This window comes from Phalaenopsis equestris, unplaced genomic scaffold, assembly GCF_001263595.1.
Source record: "Phalaenopsis equestris unplaced genomic scaffold, ASM126359v1 Scaffold000094, whole genome shotgun sequence".
Taxonomy (NCBI): domain Eukaryota; kingdom Viridiplantae; phylum Streptophyta; class Magnoliopsida; order Asparagales; family Orchidaceae; genus Phalaenopsis; species Phalaenopsis equestris.
In genome coordinates this window covers 6,475,209-6,494,602 of record NW_018164536.1, presented here as the reverse complement: position 1 = coordinate 6,494,602, position 19,394 = coordinate 6,475,209, and the positions used below count along the sequence as shown (strand labels likewise).

Genomic DNA, 19,394 nt, shown 5'->3' with positions numbered 1-19,394 from the left:
AACAAAAAAAACACAATTCAGAATTTATAGGAGCTGGGAGCTTCCAAAAGGGCTGCTCTTGTGATAATCATTGTTCACAGGGAATGTTCCTAATCCAGTGGTGTCTGTAAAAGGGTTTGCTTCAGCTCCTGCAAAGATAGGAGGGTGCTGCTGCTGTTGCTGTGAAGATATTGGTGGCTGCATAAAAGGATTAGATTGAATCATCAGAGACTGCTGCTGAGCCATCGCAGCCATCTGCACCGACGGCGGAGCCGCTATTTCGTTTGACGCCGTGAAAGGATCTGCCGCCATAAATGGATTCGGAGCTGCAACATCATGATACTGCTGCTGTTGTTGTTGCCGATATGCGGCTTCATCATACAAGCTATCCAAAGTGAGTTTGTCGAACCCGCCGCCCTGCAATCGATGCAAATTGGTTAAGCATTGTTCTCGCAATCAAAGTCGTCACCACATATTCTTCGCAACATTTTCGATCAAAATGGATTGTAAATAAACGATTTACATGGAGATGAAGGTAATATCAAAATGGGGCATTTACATACATACATTCTCATGTATTTACATATCTAACATCTAAACATTGATACTTATGTTTGTAACAATAGAGTTTTTGACGTAACATCAAAAATATCACTTCTACTAACTTTTTAAAAGTCAAATTCACCTTTTATAGATAGGTTTATAAGAACAATCTGTTATAAATATAAATATTAAATTTTAAGTGTTAGATCTATAAGAATTGCGTGGTATGTGCGTAAATTTCCCTATAAAAAACAATTGCGGCATTTACATTCCACCGAATTCCTATGTATTTATATAAATTACATCTAAATTTTACATTTTATATTTATACCACACAAATATTTCATATATCATAAAAAATACCACTATTATGACTTCTAAAAAGTGAAATACACATTTGCATGAATGCATAAGATGACATATATGTAAAAATTGAAGTTTAACTGCTAGACAGTAAATACATCGAAACTAAGTGGTATGTATGTAAATCTTCCTCAACAATTCCTATGTATTTATATATATAACATCTATACTTTACTTCTTACATTTGACAAGATGGTGCTTTGGTTGAAATAATTTTTTCATCTCTGCATATAGCTCACAAGATAATTTATAATGATTTACGCTAGCAAAAGTTAATTTTTATAATTTTTAAAAATATTTAAAAAGAATGAAATTCATATCAGCACCATTCACCACTTTATATAATCTTTAAATGCAAGATCACATCATTGATTATGATATATAATATAACAATTATATGTGGATTGAGCAATTTCACCTACATTTGTTTTATTTTTAAAGAAATTTGCATTGTCATTGTTAAGTTTATAATTAATAGTAATTCTTTAGTTTATATATATATATATATACATATATATATATATTATAACATGTTTAATTCCCAAGAGTCAGACTTGTTCTCATGTTACAAGTGTTATATTTTTAACTCGCATTTTAACTTTTCTATCATTTATAAATACCTTTATTTAATATGTGTGTGTTTGTGTGCCGCCAGTCGTGACCTATTGATAAAACAACATCTTTGAAGGTCGTAAGTCCCCTTAAGTCATGGGTCTCAATCTAGTGAGAGCGGTCCTTAAATAGTTAGACACATGAGGGTGGTTGGAGGCTTGTATAATAGCCTCCGGCTATTCTTACTCGCATTTTAACTTTTCTATCATTTATAAATACCTTTATTTTATATGTGTGTGTGTTTTTGTGCTGCCAGTCGTGACCTATTGATAGAGCAACATCTTTGAAGGTCGTAAGTCCTCTTAATTCATGAGTCTGAATCTAGTGAGAGTTGTCCTCAAATAGTTAGACACATGAGGATGGTTGGGGGCTCGTATAATAGCCTCCGACTATTTCTTTTTGAAAAGGAAAACGATATTTGACAGAAATCCAAATATCGATTTTCCATGCGTTTTTCAGACCTATGATGAGAGCCCGCGTCATGTGCCTAAAATTCCAAAGCCCACGTGCAATGGTGGGATCGAACCCTTGACCTGAGGGAACTTACACCGACCCCGCCACCAATATATATATAACAAACCAGCTGGCTTTTAACGGCCGATGAATGAGCAGCATTAACAAGGGCAAGCTCCCAGCCTGATGGATCCCATGAATTTTCAGCATCAGAGTTGGTGGTGGCCGCAACTGTTCAGAGAGTACAGAAGAGCAATATCATCATTATTAATATTCTTACAAAAAATTTACATGCTTGCCATTTAATATCAGCAATATCATCATCATTAATATTCTTACAAAAAATTTACATGCTTGCCATACAATTCTAATTTATTAACATATCTAACAACTAAAGTTTGATATTTACATATATAACACTTTGTGTCATAACCACAACAAAAATTATGCATGAAGTGTATTTCACTTTAAAAATGTTTGTAATATGAGTATTTTTTATGTAATGTTGAAGATTATAGTGTTATGTAACTATTAAAGATTATTAGTTCAAATATATAAAAAAAAATAAGAATCGTGTAGCATGTATTTAAAATCCCCTTAATTACATATCTAACACCAAAAGTTTGATATTTACATATATATAATACTTGTAGTGTCATAATCACGCCAAAACCTATGCATGAAAAAGTGTTTCACTTTTAAAATGTTAGTAATAATAGTGATACTTTTGATGTAAAACTAAAGATTTGAGTGTTATCTATGTAAACATTAAAGTTTACAAGTTAAATATATAAATATTAAGGATTGTGTAGCCCGTACATAAATCCCCTTTATTACACATCTAACACCCAAATTCTGATATTTACATATATAACACTTTGCGTAAAATGTTAATAATGATGGTGTCTTTTATATAATATTGAAGACTTGAGTGTTATGCATTTAAATATTAAAGTTTAGAAGTTAAATATTTAAACATATAAGAATCATATGCTAGGCATGTAAATCCCCTTATGATTATCACACAAACGAAAAAATAACATGCATACCGGATGGAAGTATTGCTAGAGCCAAGGCATTGCTTTCCTCAATCTCCGATGCCGCCGGATTAAATTCATCGAGTCCCTGCCAAGCCAGAAAAATTTGATTTCATTACATAGAAAATCGAGATTTAGAAGAGCGGGCAGCGATGATGGGGAGGATGAGAGACCTCAAAAATTCGCTCGAACTTACCAATAAATCTCCATTATCATCCTCCTGGAGAGGGCTAGAGGAAACTTCAAGCTGGACAGGAGCAGCTGGTTCTGGCTTTAAATCTTCAACAGGTGGTTCCTCATTTTCAGGAACAGTAGGAGCTTCCTCTGGTTGTTTGTAAGTCAAGAGAAGTCTCTCAGGGAAATCCTGAATCAAGCTAGAATCAAGCATCAGTTCACTTTATGAAATTTTTTTTCCTATTCAAAGTCAAAACAAAAAGGGCTCCTAAGACCGTATAAAAAATCATCAGCTGGTATGAGAAAAATGTCAAAATGCTCCCCTAACTTTTTTGCAGGGAGTCAGTCATTGTAGTTCCAGAGTTTAAAAAAGCGTCAATTTGGTCCCTGAAAAGTTTTAATATGAGTTGAAATAGTCTCCGGTGAGAACTATGTTAGCCCCCATTAAAAGAGTTGGGGGAATAATATAGCATTTTTACTTAAATGACTCCTTGGAAAAAGGAGGAGACTCTATTGTTCAGTTAGTCATTGTAGAATACAACAACAACAACAACAACAAAGCCTTAATCCCACTACGTGGGGTCGGCTACATGAATCCTTTTTCTCCATTTTGTCATTCTAGAATAACAAAATAAATTTCCAAATCAGATTTATCACTGTAATAAGCATTAGTTCTCAACCAACATTGGATCTCCAATGAAATACATGAAATATGTAGTTTATAGCAACATAAAAATTTTCATAATTATTGGAGATCAGAAATAATGGCAATCACTCCAGTTAGAAAGACAACAGCGACGAAGTGGCAACAAGCATGCAGAGTAAAAGGGATATTAAGATCTAGGAGGGAAGACCATCATTGATAGGTAGTAACATCCTCAACCAACACAAAATATAAAAGCCTAATGAGTATCAATAACTTCTCTTATTTTGGGTGTTGTATGTCTAGAGGTGAATGCCATTCTTTGCAACATCGCACATTATTATTAAAATTAAAATCAATCAAATGTGTCAAAATGAGATACTTGTTTAGGGTAATATAGTTGCTAATCATATGGATATAAACACTGAGACATTTATTGATATAACTTAGAAGAAGGAATACTAGAATAAAGAGCTTAGAACCAATAAAATAAAGATAAAAAACATGATAAGAAAATTTTATTGGTGTTAAATGAATAATTATCAATTAATACTGTATCGACCCTTTTTTTTTTTGAAATGCTGGAGAATTTCTGGAAATCAATTTTAGATTTAATTTAATATATATATATATATATAATTGTGATTTAAAAAAAATAGTATTTTAATTTTTGAACTAAATGAGATTGTGATTTAAAAAAAAATAGTATTTTAATTTTTGAACTAAATGAGAAAGTATTATTTTAATTCTTGAAAATAAATGAGACCAAATAGATCTCATATATTCGATAGTTTAGACGGTCGAGCATAATACTGCAAGTAATACACTTTCCCGAATGATAAGTATATCACTTGTAGTATGTCTTAGCTACCTAAGCTAAGGGGTTTGTGACATTCGTTTGGTCTGCAAAATCTTTTACATATGACCGACAAGTTTTCCTACCTAAAATAAAGATTAGATAGGTTTATTTACCTGGGTTTCAAGTTCCTTATAGAGACAAACTCCTACAATTAATTACATCTTAAATGATTGAAATAACTTAAGAAAACTCTCGATTAAAATGGATGGTTCTGTTTCAAGATTTTCAAAGTTTAGGTTTTCAAGATAGAACACAGGAAAGTCAAGTGAAAGTGACTCGAGTAGGAACAATTATTTTTTTGAGGAATTCAAAGGAGAAAAGAGTAGGAGAAACCACAAATCCGAGAAAAAAAACCTTGGTGGTCTCCCAACTATCCTATTGTTGGGTTTTATGTCTTTAAAATGATATTTATTTAATGTTTCAATCCTACTATTTATTTAGAGTTTAGGACTTATATTTGCACGATACATGTCCATGCAAATAACCTAAGAAAATAGGAGGATTTATGTAGCACCACACGACAACCCGAAATCCCAAAAGGTGTTGGGACTTATAATTGCACAACAGGGTTGTGCAAAAGCCTAAAGATAATGTAAGGATTTAGGTTGCGCCGGACGAACCACCTCGGAATCCTATGGCTTGTTATTTAAACTAAGGAAAATGTTTAACTGTCATAGACTTGTTGTACTGTTGTAGATTGTCATCCCCCGTCCGCAACGTCCTGGTCGTGCTCCTCACGAAGAGTTGCTTCATGCTTTATGTAGTAATAGTTTCAGGTTTAGTGTTTTATAGTGATCCACCCTAGGTAAACCAACTAAAGTTTTCTATCATGATGATCCTGTAGTTAATTTAAAGCATACATAAACTATGTTATAATGAAATAGAGTAAATGAAAACAGTATAAGGTGCAGTAAATAAAAGCAATATAAGGGAAAAATATCGTAAAGAGCAATAAAAAAATACAGTAAAATACTATACATGTACTGTAAACTTTGGGTACCTGAGTTTCTTGTTATTGTTGTATCTGTAAATGGAATTAGTGTCGCAGGTAAAAGTATAGTAGAGAAATTTAGCTAGCAGGGCAAACATGTGTTTATGTATAACAGAATAAATGACGGAATAACATATAGAAAACCCTGAAAAAAACTGAAAGTGACCCACAGAGATCGAAATAAGTTGTAAGAAAAAGACACAAACAAATAAAACAAAAAACAATGTCACGTATCAAGGACCAAGGGTAGAAGATTTATATGTGCATTTAGATTCCCCACAATTGCCAGGAGGACTTGAGTGTAAGATTCAAGCTCAAATCCCGGAGCATTGAGTTTCATTTTAGGTCAAGTTATGACGAGAATTTTCGTATTTATTTTAATTAAATTAGTCATGAATCATATCCTGGTGCATATCTTGTCTATTGCTTTAACTAACTTATGAATTAGGGTCAGGTGTCTAACATCAGTATTCATTTGAAATTAAGTAGATGAACTCTCACCTAGGGTGTGCTCTTAAAATCTAGGAAGCTTATACTTTAACTTGAGCTTGAAGTGTTTTAAAGTGTTCTGTCTTCAATTAAGTGTTTTCTAACTAATCCTCGAACATCTTTAGATCAAACCTAATTCATATCATGCTCTTAAGACTTAGAGGGTAAACCTATAATTTTGCCCAAAAAATTCATGAAATGTGCTTCAATCATAATTAAAACGATTGGGCTTATGTCTAATCAATGCTTAGGGGTTCTAATTAATAGCCTACTGATCTTTCAATTCATGCCCTACTTCTTAAATCATTTAAGCTCTTTCTTTCTATCAATTCTCAACAATTCTCACAATTTTTATGTAGAAAAAATGGCGAATGATTTGCTACCATATTTCTCCTTGGGTTTCAATCATCTCAACTGACTAATTATTATTGTTTTTCTTTTAGTTTCTTCCCCTCTGATTACCCCCATTTTTTCTTTAAGGTGTGAATCAATCATGAATAGAATTAAATCAGAAATTCTCATTTTTAACTTAACCATTGGCAAGAAGAAGGAAAACAAAACCAAATAAGCTGAGGAGTTCGACTCACTTAAATAAAATCAGCAAAGTCAGGAGCAAAACTGCAGGTGAATCGGTCTAGAAGCGTTTAAATTCATTAAAATAAATAAATAAACAAATCAACTTCCAAAACATCAAGCAAATCGGACTCGAGAAGAATATTTGAAGTTTTCAAGACAACAAGAAAATAACATTTAAAATGACATAAAAATAATGTTTTGAAACTTCCAATTTAGTGCTTAAAAGAAGACACATATGAAACAATCCAAACATTCAAAAAGAAAGAAGCTCAAAAGACTTTCAAATCCTCAAAAATCAAAATTGTCATAATTTCAAATTTTTCAAAAAAAAAATGGCATTTTAACATTTCCAAAAAATAGTGGACGAATTAACCCCAAAAATAGTGCAAGTCCCTTCCATAACTTAAGAAAGGAAAAGCAAACAAGCGAAAAAAAAGGCCGCCACTATGCTACACATGCTTAACGTTTCATGCTTAAGAGAACAAACTTTTCAAATAGAATATGAAAAGTTTTAGATTTTTCAAATGTAAAGCATCGAAACATTTGTAAACTTTTCAAAATTTTCAAATAAAACACTTAAAGCTTCCAGGTTTTGCAAAGTAAAACATTGTCACTCTCCCAAACTTTCCAAATAGAGTTTGAAAAGTTTCAGATTTTTCAAATATAAAACATCAAAGCATTTGTAAACTTTCTAAATTTTCCAAATAAAACACTTAAAGCTTCCAGGTTTTGCAAAAGTACAGCATTGCCACTCTCCCAAACTTTCCAAATAGAGATTGAAAAGTTTCAGATTTTTCAAATGTAAAACACCAAAGCATTTGTAAACTTTCCCAATTTTCCAAATAAAACACTTCTAGATTTGGCAAAAGTAAAGCATTCCCACTCTCCCAAACTTTCCAAATAAAGTTTGAAAAGTTTAAGATTTTTCAAATGTAAAGAACCAAAGCATTTCTAAACTTTCCAAATTGAATATGAGAGCTTTCATATTTTTCAAAAATAAGGCACCGTGACTTTCCAAGCTTGTCAAAATGTAAACTAGAATATAGTCTTAATCGTGTTTTGAAAATTATTCAACTAAGATGCAAGTAGAGAGCAAAGGAAAGCTCCCAAATATCATTCTAAGCGCAAGTTCTTGCAAATACAAGTTCCACCAAACATTACGCTCCTTTCTTTTCTCTCTCTTTTTTTATGAACAAGCATGCAAAGCAAGAAGAGACCTTTTTTTTTTTTTCTAACTAAAAAAAAAAACATAGAATAGAGAAACTATGTCTTTAAATACTAGCAAACAAAATAAAAAAAAAAAATCGGCATGAACATTCTTTCCCTTCCTTCCTCTTCTTTTTTTTACTCAATCGAGAGAAGCATTTGGGCTAGAACAAATCCATCCAGCAAACAATAGTAACAAGTAGCTAAAAGAAGAAAAAATGCAACTACAAGAAGAGAGAAATCACTAACTTAAAGAGAAAGGTAAATCACACACACCTGGCCTAGCTTAAAGAAAGGAGAAGAAGAGTTACAGAAATCCAAGAGCAACAATCACACTTAATCCAGAAAAGATTTCAACATAACCTCCCCCATTTTTCAAGCTTCAACCACCAAAGAACTAACCCTAGATATGTTTTTATAGGCAAAGGAGAGAAATAAATTCTACCTAATAACCCTAATGGTGGCCGAATAAGGTGACGAGAGAAGAAGAATCGCTTTTAGAGAGAGGGAGAGGCGACCTCGAGAAGAAGAGTCGGATTTTTAGGCCCTAAACCCTAAGAGTCGGACACGAGTTAGGCTCGCGATTGGCGAGCCGTTCGGTCGAGCGGAGCTCAAGGGGGCCAGGCGCGCTGCTGGAATGTTGAGCGAGAGAGGAGTCGATTCGGGCAAAATGTCGAGCGAGAGGGGAGGATCGCGATCGGAAAGAAGGGCTTGCGTGCGCAATTAGGGACTTAAGGATTTTGTTATTTATTATTATTATTATTTTATTTTGTTTTGTTTTATTATATTATATTATTTAAATATATTAATTCACGTGCGACTTATTCGTGTTCGAAAATCTTAACAAACTGAATTTCTCCTTTAGATAAAATTGACGTTCCAGACATTTCAAAAATTCACGTCCGGACAACCTCGTCGACGATCGGGTCAAAAATAGTCAAATTCGATTTTTCTTCAAATTTCGGATACTTGATCAGTCATTTCAAAAATTGACTTATGTATCGATTAATTGCAAAGTGTTTACAGGTGTAGGTGATGCGAATTATGATATTTAAATGTGTCGATCGTTCGAATCGTGACATTGGTGCGCTCGCAAGTGCAACTTGTGAATAAGACAACCCTGGGGCTTAACAGTCATATGGGGACTTCTTTTGAGTTTCCTTATGTTAGTTTCAACTCTCTAAGCACTGAGTCAAAGAACCACACATGCGGAACTCCAAAAAAGTAAAGAAATAGTTTGAACTTCTGAAATGAGGAGAGTCTCATTACTAAGACTCTAAGATAGTCAAAAGGAGAATCCTAAGACTAGACCCTAATTTCTAGGTGAAAGAATTAGACCTCATCGAAAATGAGGTCAACATACTGATAGGTGTCGAATGATACCTAAGTGTGATCGTTTTAAAAATCCTAGATTTATTATAAATATAAAAAAAACATAAAAGCTAAAGAAACTTCTAAAATTAAGAAGGGCGATTAAAATAGAAAAATATCTCTGGTGTAAATCAAGTATAAAATGGGTGTACAAAACTAAAACATAAGAATAGCTAATGGAAGTGTGATAGATTAATATGTATATATGTATAAATATATATATATATCTTATATATATATATATATATATATATATATATATATATATACATACATATTGAGATGCCCAAATATGACATACATAAATAGTATGAAAGGATTCAAAAGGAAAAGCAACAGCCTATCATGAATAGAAATGATGCCCCAAAAAAAATGTGCATAAAAAATTTTAAAACCAAAAGCAACACTCAAAAGCATGGAACAATGAATTAGGATTTCATAAAGTTGGCCTAAGTTGCAAGGATAGTTAGACTAAAGATCATGATAATCAACAAGGGTGTCAAATGGAACCATAGTAAACTATTACCCATGTTGCTTTCACAACTGTGCGATCAAAAGAAACAATATCTAGAAGAAATAATGTCAAACTGAGCAAGTAAATGTTAAAACAATAATAGAGAAGAATAAAAAGCAATGAAAAGATTTTCATATGGTTTTTATTTACCTAGAAAATATGCGATCGAGTATCACAAGAATTAATTTGATGGCATTAAAGTATAAATGTGAATATCAAATACATGTTCATGTTATATATATATATATATATTAAAGAGAAAAGATATAGATAGGTTGTATGGGTGGGTCTAAAAATAGGCACCCAATCCACAAGATACAACACACCCAAAAAAGTTAAAAAGGGGTACATATAAAAATAATAAAGCCCAAAACCACCCGTGCGCTGAAAAAATGAGGGTTATCACAATCTTGTTCTGTCTCTGACTCTGGTTCTCGGAAGGGATCCAGCTAGCAGATTGGTAAGGTGTGTATCATTACCCGAAGTAACCAAAGTATAATCCATAAGACTCCTGAGCTCAAGTAGATCTTCATTCTTCTTCTTCCTCCTGGAAGTGTAAACCTGTCATTCCTCATCTGAAAAATAAGTTTGACGAGGTAGTAGAGCTGAAGCAGAAGGATTACCAACCGTAGTACCCACAATAGGTTTTAATATTTGTGAAGTATGGGTTGCCTCTACATCGGATACTTCCTAAAGAGAGGGAGTTGCGAGGTTCTCCTGATTATCACTCTGAACACTATCCTTTGCAGGTAATAGTACATCAGTATTGTTTTCTATGGGGTTTGAAGGTGTCAGCTTCAAATCACTCGCAGTAACAATAACAATAGTGTCAAGGGGGCACAGGGGCAACAATATCCTCCCCATGCGGAACTAAAATGTCCAGAACAGTGGGGTTAGACCCATTCTTATTCACTTGAACCTTACCTTTCAAATTATGATGGAACTTGTGGCATTTATCAAGGATATACCCAAACATCTTACAGTGGGTACAATATGGGGGTCTGTGTTCTATGATGATTTGTTGCCAATATCCATTATGGGTTGTGCCCAACCATACTTCAGTAACATCAGGTAAAGTAATATCACTTCCACAAGTATTTTGGTCACCGAATGTCTAGTTAGGTTGAAAGTAGGCAGATCTAGCTTCAAAGGATCCACAAGGATGACCCCGATAGAGTAGAGAACATGATGGTGAAAAAAATGCAACTGAAGACCAGGTAGACTAAACCATACCGGTACAGTGGGAGTTTCATGATTTGGGTCGAAATCAGGAGACCACTTGAGTAAATTTATTGATTTGCCTGCGATATTAAGATATTTCTTGGAGAAAATTCAGGTGTAGACTTCAATCAGTGTTAGTTGAATTAACACATGTCTCTCATCCATGAGTCTCACTTTCCACTTGTCTACTAGCTTAAGATCATCAACACTCTTCACTCTTTCTGATAACATCCATAGGTGAGTCCCTCCACTAAAATTTTCTAATAAGAGCATACTTGAATTTTTCCGTCATGGTAGAAATTTCTAAATCAGAGAAAAAATTTATTGTTTTTTCACATTTCCTACTTCCCTTCTTAACAAAAGGACAATCATTTGTGTCATCGCGACAACCCTTATAGCTTAAAGGGTATACCACCGCGGACTCCACTTGAGGGTTACCCACGACGTGGGCAAAGGAGGCCTTTCTCGGTTCAACCAAAGAAGAAGGAATAGCCAGAAGGGCCATCAGAGCAATGGGAGGTGTCGGCGATCACCTGCAGCGAGAAGCAGACAAAACGACATTGTGTCGGGCTGGAGAGAAGCACGGGTGCAGACGGTCGAAACGAAGTAACATCAACACAGAAGGTCGAAACAAAAAGAAAGAAAAGTCGGGTGCAGAAGCAGGGATTGCAGCGTCGAAACGACGCATACGCCAGACACACGATGACTCAGAATCTGCGACCGACGATGCCGACACAGACGCAGACGGGAGCGAGAGTCGACAAAACGAGTTGCGAGCCCCTCTCCTTCAAGCGGTAGAAACAAATGCAAAGGAAATCTCCATTGTAAACCCTAGCAGAGCTCGAGCTCTCGACCGCAACCGACATCGTGAAAAAATGATCGGGTGTGTGTGTGTGTGTGTATATATATATGCGTGATGTTTCCGTCTCCGTCTCTGCTAGGGTTTGCGATTCTATGGCGATTCGAGTGATCTCTCATCATGGCGCGCTTGTATGTTGACGTGATGGCCGGCGGCTTACAGCGACTTTATATATGCTTAAAAATACAAGAATTTGATACTGCTGCTAGAAGATTTAAATCCCAGGCAACGGCGCCAAAAACTTGACAACGGTTATAGTTTTGATAAAAATGTGTATAAAATATTCAATAATTGCATAGTCACATTTATCAACGCAAGTATACGTATCGCTCAAGTAATACAGGACTCTAATGGAGTCTTGGATATCGATCCCACAGAGAGTAATACTAGAGGCTACGAACTAGGATTTAGAAAATCAATACTTAATCACAACAATATAGTTCAAATTGCATATTTGATAGGACCAAATTGAGGATTTTAGTCTGTCACTCTAAAATCTCCAATTCTACGCTCGATAATTTTTATTTCCCTATTTATTTGCACCCAACTTTCAAAGACTTTGACTTCCCTAAATCTTGGATGTAATCTTCACTTTAGTTGTAAAACTCAACATATTTTAACAAATCAATTGGCCAGATTGAAAGTAAATTAAAATTTCTTTAACATTCTCATGACACAACCAATTCAAATCACCATTTCACAAAACCTCAAGACAAGGAGAAAGACAGAGAAAACTACTCAGAACTCATGGAGAAAATGTAACAAAACTTAAAATTTATATATAAAAGCAAAGTCATACAAACTTCAATAAGTAAATACAACTTATCTTTAATTCCTCCCCAAACAAACTCTTCAAAGTTCCTCTGAATCTCTTCATTTCTTTACAGCACACAAAATTCTCCTTCGAAGCAGCAATGATGAAGAAATCTCTCACTTTCCTTCCACTCTTACAATCTCTCAAAGAATTCCTCACAATACTAATCACTCTCTACACTCTAATGGACACCACAAACAACAAAGACTCAGCGGACACCACCTTTTTCGGCCTCCAATTTGTTTCTTTTAAAGTTGTAGAAGAGTTTTCAAGAGTTGCCCAAGCGTCCCTTCAAAAATTGTCCACATTCAATGCATCTGTTGAGAGAACAGACGTGCTCGCCGTTGGCGCTCGCCGTGGGCAGGCTCGACGGCGCCATCGGCAGTCTTCTAGAATATTTAATTCTGGACTCTCGGGAAAAACCTGCCGTCGGCGCCCAAGATCAAATCTTCATATTTTGGTCCTTTTTGCTCTAAATTTGCTCATTTTTGCATCTTTTTGTTTCAATGACCATAATTCAACATACCTGCAACAAAACATCAAAAATATCTTTCCTTAAAGTGCAATATCATCAAAATCAGTGTAAAATATGTATGAAAATCTCAACATATTTTCCTTTGGTCAGCGGCCGTGGTGAGGCAAGTAAGAGGCCTCACTCTTACGCTAGCGTCACCGCTGATGGTGTTCCTAACTTCCCTTCTGCTTTCTACGATAATCTCGAGCTCGATTCCGTTTCTTCTTTCCTTCGACGTCTCCCTTCGACGTCTCGGCCGAAAAGGGGGAAAACTTGCTCTCTTCCTCTCTGATGGTGAGAACGTCGAACTTGCTTCTTCTTGCCGTCTTCATCTGGTAGGAAAGTTTATTTATTGGATCCATAAGTTGGAATTTCTTCGAAAGCACTTTGAGTTCGTGAGGCTTACGGGAGAATGAAAAATTGTCCCTCAGGATGGAAGGCACATTTTGATTCAACTGGCAAACGAAGAGGACTATACGCGCTTGTTTGCTAAGCGTATGGTCTGGTTCGAGAACTGTGGGATGAAGGTGTTAAAATGGTCAGCGGATTTCGATCCTAAAGTTGAGGCCCCTGTTATTTCAGTCTGGATTAGATTCCCTTATTTGAAAGTTCATCTCTTCAATCATGAAGTTCTTTTCTCTTTAGCGGCTATGTTCGGGAGACCTTTGAAATTAGATGCTCCCACTTATAATCTCACAAGACCCTCTATGGCCAGAATTTTAATTGAAAGGGATGTCACTTTACCTCCCTCCTGATGAGGTTTAGATTGGTTCGGAGCATATTGGTTACTGGCAACAGGTAATACTAGAACAACACCCTTCCTATTGTACACACTGTCAAATGTTTGGGCATGATCAGGAACATTGTTTCAAATTAAATCTTGAACTAAGGAAAGGGGATGGGAGGAAACAGCCGCAGATGCCTAAAGTTGCGGCTGTTCAGGCCGCGTCTCCCCCTCCTTCTCTTCCTACGACCGTGGAGGGTAGGATCGAAGAGGTTTTACCTGACTCTGTTCCTCCTCTTATTTCTAATACTGGGGGGGTTTCTGTCTTTACCCCTATTATTATTTCCCATGCTGATATAAACCAGGAAACTACTTACTCTACTGGCATTGCCCCGATTGAGATTACAAGGTAGGATTTAAATGTTCTGGAGATTCCTAGCATATCTAATTTTTCGAATGTTGATATTACTCGGGATCTTATCTATGCAAATGCAATGGCAACAGGTGATATTCCTGGGCAGGCTCTTGCTGTTCCGGATCCTCCTATTAATGCTGAAGGGGCTCTACCTTCCTCGGCATCTCTTCCTAATGCCTTGAATATGGATATTATTTCTCATCACAATGATACTCTCTCTGACACCCCATTGGATGATATTTCAAAAGTATTAAGGGACGAATGACATGTACAAAAATATCATAGAAGGAAAAATAGAGTTCAAAAGAAGGTACAAAATCATAGTAATGGGAATAATGGGCTAGAGATGAATCAATATTTTTCAGATGGAGAAAATGAACGAACCCGACCTAGATCTTCTAGGAAGGGTAATATGTCTAATCATGTTTAATATTCTTATCTGGAATATCAGGGGAGTTACGGATCTTCAATCCTTTTGATAGACTTAAACTTTTGTTAATGATTCATACTGTGGATATTTTTGCTATTTTGGAACCCTTGGTCGCCTCTCCGGATGATCGAATTTTGTGTAAATTCAAAAATTTCTCTTTTTTTGCTAATTGTTCTAACAAAATTTGGTTGTTTTGGCGGAAACATATCACAGTTGATGTCCTTACTGATGATAGACAGTTTGTACATACTTACTTCTCTATGGATGTTTTCTCTGGCTTTCTTACTTTTGTCTACGCCGGGACTTCTAATGCTGCTAGATTCAATCTCTGGCACAAGCTTTCTGTTATGGGTACTTCTATCAATCAAAATTGGATAGTTGGAGGAGATTTTAATATGGTGATGCATGAATCTGAGAAATTAGGTGGCAAGAGATTTGACACCACCTTAACCAATAATTTCAATGAGTCGTTACCCTTAGCGGGAATCTCTGATTTGGGTTTTATCGGTTCCAAATTTACTTGGAAAAGGGATAAGTTGTTTGAAAGACTTGATAGATGTCTTGTCAATCAACAATGGCATACCTCTTATGGTTTCTCTCAAGTTCAACACCTTTCGAGAACTGGTTCAGATCATAGTCCTCTTCTCTTATCATTTGATTATTTTAAAAAAGCCCTCTACGTGCCACTTTCGTTTCTTAAATGTTTGGGCTAGACATGAGGATTTCTTGAGATTAATTGTGACAAATTGAAAATGTGAGGAGATGGGAAATGCATGGTACATTCTTTGAAAATTACATAAGAAGGTGGTTGCTGCTTTAAGGTCTTGGAATTGGGATGTTTTTGGTGATGTACATGCTAGAGTTCAAAAAGCCGAACAAAGGGTGAATATGCTTCAGGCTCTTGATGAGAACACCAATGATATCATCCAAGATTTACAGGGTGCTAATAGGATGCTAATAAAGAGTTGTTTGAGACCTCTCTTTGAGAGGAGTTGCTACAACAAAAAGCGGGGAGACCCATTTTTCTCAGGGTGATAGAAATACTAAATATTTTCATGCTTGCATTAAACAAAGAAAAGCTAATAACATCATTGTGAGAATTAAAAACAATGAGGGGAACTGGATTACTGGGGATGAGAAAATTGGGGAGAATGCGGTTCTTTACTTTTCTTAACTTTATGAGTTCCATGAGACTATTGATGCCTCTTTGTTTGACGATGTACGTCATCATATGGTGGATATTGATCTTCGTGATATTCCAACGACTGAGGAAATTTATTCTACCCTCCTTGAGATTAATTATAATAAAGCTCCGGGGTCGGATGACTTTACTTCTGCTTTCTACATTAAATGCTGGAGTATTGTTAAGGATCATGTTGTGGCAGCTATACAAAGTTTCTTTAAAGGGGAAACTCCTGGAAATTATTTTTCGGCTGCTACTATTGTTCTCATTCCTAAAAACACTCAAAAGAGTTCTTGGAATCATTTTAGACCAATTTCTCTGACTTATGTTATTTCTAAGTTGATTAGTAAGATTTTGGTCAGACGCCTTCAACCTCATCTTCACAATTTAATATCTTTGGATCAATCTGCTTTTATTCAAGGGAGGAGAATCACTGATAATATTATGCTGGCTCAGAAACTCATTCTAGATATTGATAAAAAATGTAGAGGGGGCAACATGATTACTAAACAGGATATCCGTAAGGCCTATGATTCAATCAGCTGGGAGTCTATATTGAAGATTCTTCAGGCTCGCGGTTTCTCTCAGGAGTTTTGCAAAATTATAACCTCTTGGCTTCATTGTAATAAGTATAGTATTCTAATTAATGACCAATCTTGTGGCTTTTTTAGTGCGAGTCGTGGGATTAAGCAGGGTGATCATTTATCCCCTACTATATTTATTTTAATTTTTGACTATCTCTCACGTCTACTTAACAATCTTTTCAGGTGTTACCCCAAGTTGCAATATGCTCATAAATCTAACATGGTGGTCTCTCACTTAGCTTATGTTGATGACATGATCCTATTTTCTAATGCTAGCAAGCATACGATGAAGGAGATTCACAATTTAATGGTGGATTTTCAATCCGTTTCTGGCCTTTCTTTTAATGCTAGTAAATGCAACATATACTTGGGGAACATGATCAATCGTTCTAATGCCTCATGGATTGCTAATTTTATGGGTTTCTCTCTCTCTACTCTTCCACTTAAATAACTAGGGGTTTTTCTCCTTAAAGGCAGGAAGAGACGCATACAGTTTGACGAGGTTCTGGAAAAGATTCGGAAAAGAATCTTGGATTGGAAAAATAATTTCCCCCCCTTTGGGGGTCGTATTACACTGCTTAGGAGTATACTCCAATCGCTCCCTTTATATAATCTTCAAGTTCTCCAACCCAAAAAAAGCACTATATTGAATCTTGAAAGATGTTTCAATAACTTCTTATGGGTGAGAAATCACTCTGGTAGAAGATGTTTGCCTTGGAAGGATGTTTGTAAACCCACAAGCGCTGGTGGTTTGGGTTTCAAATCTCTGCAACATATTACTTAAGCAATGGTTTAATTTCAGGAAAAGAGAGTCGTTATGGGCTAACTTCATGCACGGGAAATATTGACGTTTCTCTCATCCTGCTTTAATAAATTGGCGGTTGGGGAATTCCACGATGTGGAAGAGATTGCTTATTGTTAGAGATTGGGCTAAGAATTTCATTTATTAGGTGGTTAGATGAAACCTTTCTTTTTGGCATGATTGTTGGTCCCATGTCTTACTTGATATGAGGGATACGAGGTTTTCTAATCTCAAAGTGTCGGATACTTGGGTTGACGGTCATTGGAACTTTCCTCTTCTTACTAGCATATTGGGGTTGGAGGGAGCTACTTTCATTTCCACCATTTCTATTGATCCTCATCTGCATGATACTCTTAATTCGAAATTACCCATGACGAGCTCTATTACTAAATTTGTATATGCTTCTCGTTATAATTTTCGAAATACCCCTTGGGGAGAGGGGGTGTGGAGTTGGGCATTAACCCCGTCGATGTTTTTCTTGGCTTGGAGTATTTTTCATTCAATCATACATTGTGATGATATTTTAAAGATGAAAGGTTTGAGAACTGCCTCCCGATGTTGTTTGTGTAATACGGCAGAGGAGACTAGTGAACGTATCTTCTTCTCGTGACCTTTTTCCTTATTCATTTGGAGAAGGATTGGTTTATGGTTTGGAACTATATTTACTCCTGAGAGGTATCTTTTGTTCACCACATTGAATTGCAATCCGGACCGTAAGAAGAAATACTTTTGGCAAATCTATCCTTATATAATTTGTTCGTTTATCTGGATGACACAAACTGATATTATTTATAAAGGTAAGGAAATTCAGAACATGATTGTTTTCACTAATATCATTTCCTACATTAATAAATTATGGATATTGGGGAATTTTAAACAATGTTTCTTTTCGAGCATCAACTACTTTTTCTCTTTGGGGCATACGAATTTGGAGGTGAGGATGCTCCCTCATCCACCAATCTTCGTTAGATGGTGTCCATCTCCTAGAGGGTGGATTAAATTTAACACAAATGGGAGTTAGAAAGTCTCTAGTGCTGGGTGTGGGGGTATTGCTAGGAATCATGTTGGGAACTGTATACTCTTCTTCTCTTCTCCTTCTTATGCGGATTCTCCTATTGAGACTGAGGCTCGCGCTATTTTAACTGCAGCATTATTGGTTCATTATCTCAGTTGGAAAGTATATTATTTTTGAATGTGATAATCATATCTTAATTGATATTTTGGCTAATGGTGCTGACACCCCTTGGGATATATACTTTATTATATAGGGAGGATTAAAGGATTAATTTCTAATATGAATGTCATATGGAGTTTCAATTACCGGGAGGGTAATCAACCAGCTAATTGGCTTGCTAACTTAGGAGAATCTAGTCAAATTTGTAGAATATAGGGAGGAACTGTATACTCTTCTTCTCTTCTCCTTCTTATGCGGATTCTCCTATTGAGACTGAGGCTCGCGCTATTTTAACTGCAGCATTATTGGTTCATTATCTCAGTTGGAAAGTATATTATTTTTGAATGTGATAATCATATCTTAATTGATATTTTGGCTAATGGTGCTGACACCCCTTGGGATATATACTTTATTATATAGGGAGGATTAAAGGATTAATTTCTAATATGAATGTCATATGGAGTTTCAATTACCGGGAGGGTAATCAACCAGCTAATTGGCTTGCTAACTTAGGAGAATCTAGTCAAATTTGTAGAATATAGGGAGGAACTGTATACTCTTCTTCTCTTCTCCTTCTTATGCGGATTCTCCTATTGAGACTGAGGCTCGCGCTATTTTAACTGCAGCATTATTGGTTCATTATCTCAGTTGGAAAGTATATTATTTTTGAATGTGATAATCATATCTTAATTGATATTTTGGCTAATGGTGCTGACACCCCTTGGGATATATACTTTATTATATAGGGAGGATTAAAGGATTAATTTCTAATATGAATGTCATATGGAGTTTCAATTACCGGGAGGGTAATCAACCAGCTAATTGGCTTGCTAACTTAGGAGAATCTAGTCAAATTTGTAGAAT

At 35.6% G+C, this 19,394-nt stretch overlaps 1 protein-coding gene across 1 annotated transcript; it reads right to left on the bottom strand.

Annotated features, from left to right (window-relative positions):
• Nucleotides 1-3,395, bottom strand: LOC110020278 (putative clathrin assembly protein At2g01600). The gene is made up of 4 exons (XM_020718325.1): nt 3,184-3,395; nt 3,000-3,075; nt 2,078-2,181; nt 1-396 (listed from the first exon to the last, which is right to left on the bottom strand). Exons 1-4 carry the CDS (start codon nt 3,373-3,375, stop codon nt 25-27), a joined length of 744 nt encoding a protein of 247 aa, XP_020573984.1. The 5' UTR covers nt 3,376-3,395; the 3' UTR covers nt 1-24.
• Nucleotides 3,396-19,394: the final 15,999 nt, after the last annotated feature.

Bases quoted from the DNA above. Each gene is read 5' to 3' on its own strand.
- LOC110020278 (XM_020718325.1), bottom strand. From the start codon at position 3,375: ATGCTTGATTCTAGCTTGATTCAGGATTTCCCTGAGAGACTTCTCTTG. The intron at 3,076-3,183 runs GTAAGTTCGAGC...CTGGCTTGGCAG, and splicing joins ATGATAATGGAGATTTATTG to GGACTCGATGAATTTAATCC. The intron at 397-2,077 runs GTTTGTTATATA...CATCGATTGCAG, and splicing joins CGGCCGTTAAAAGCCAGCTG to GGCGGCGGGTTCGACAAACT.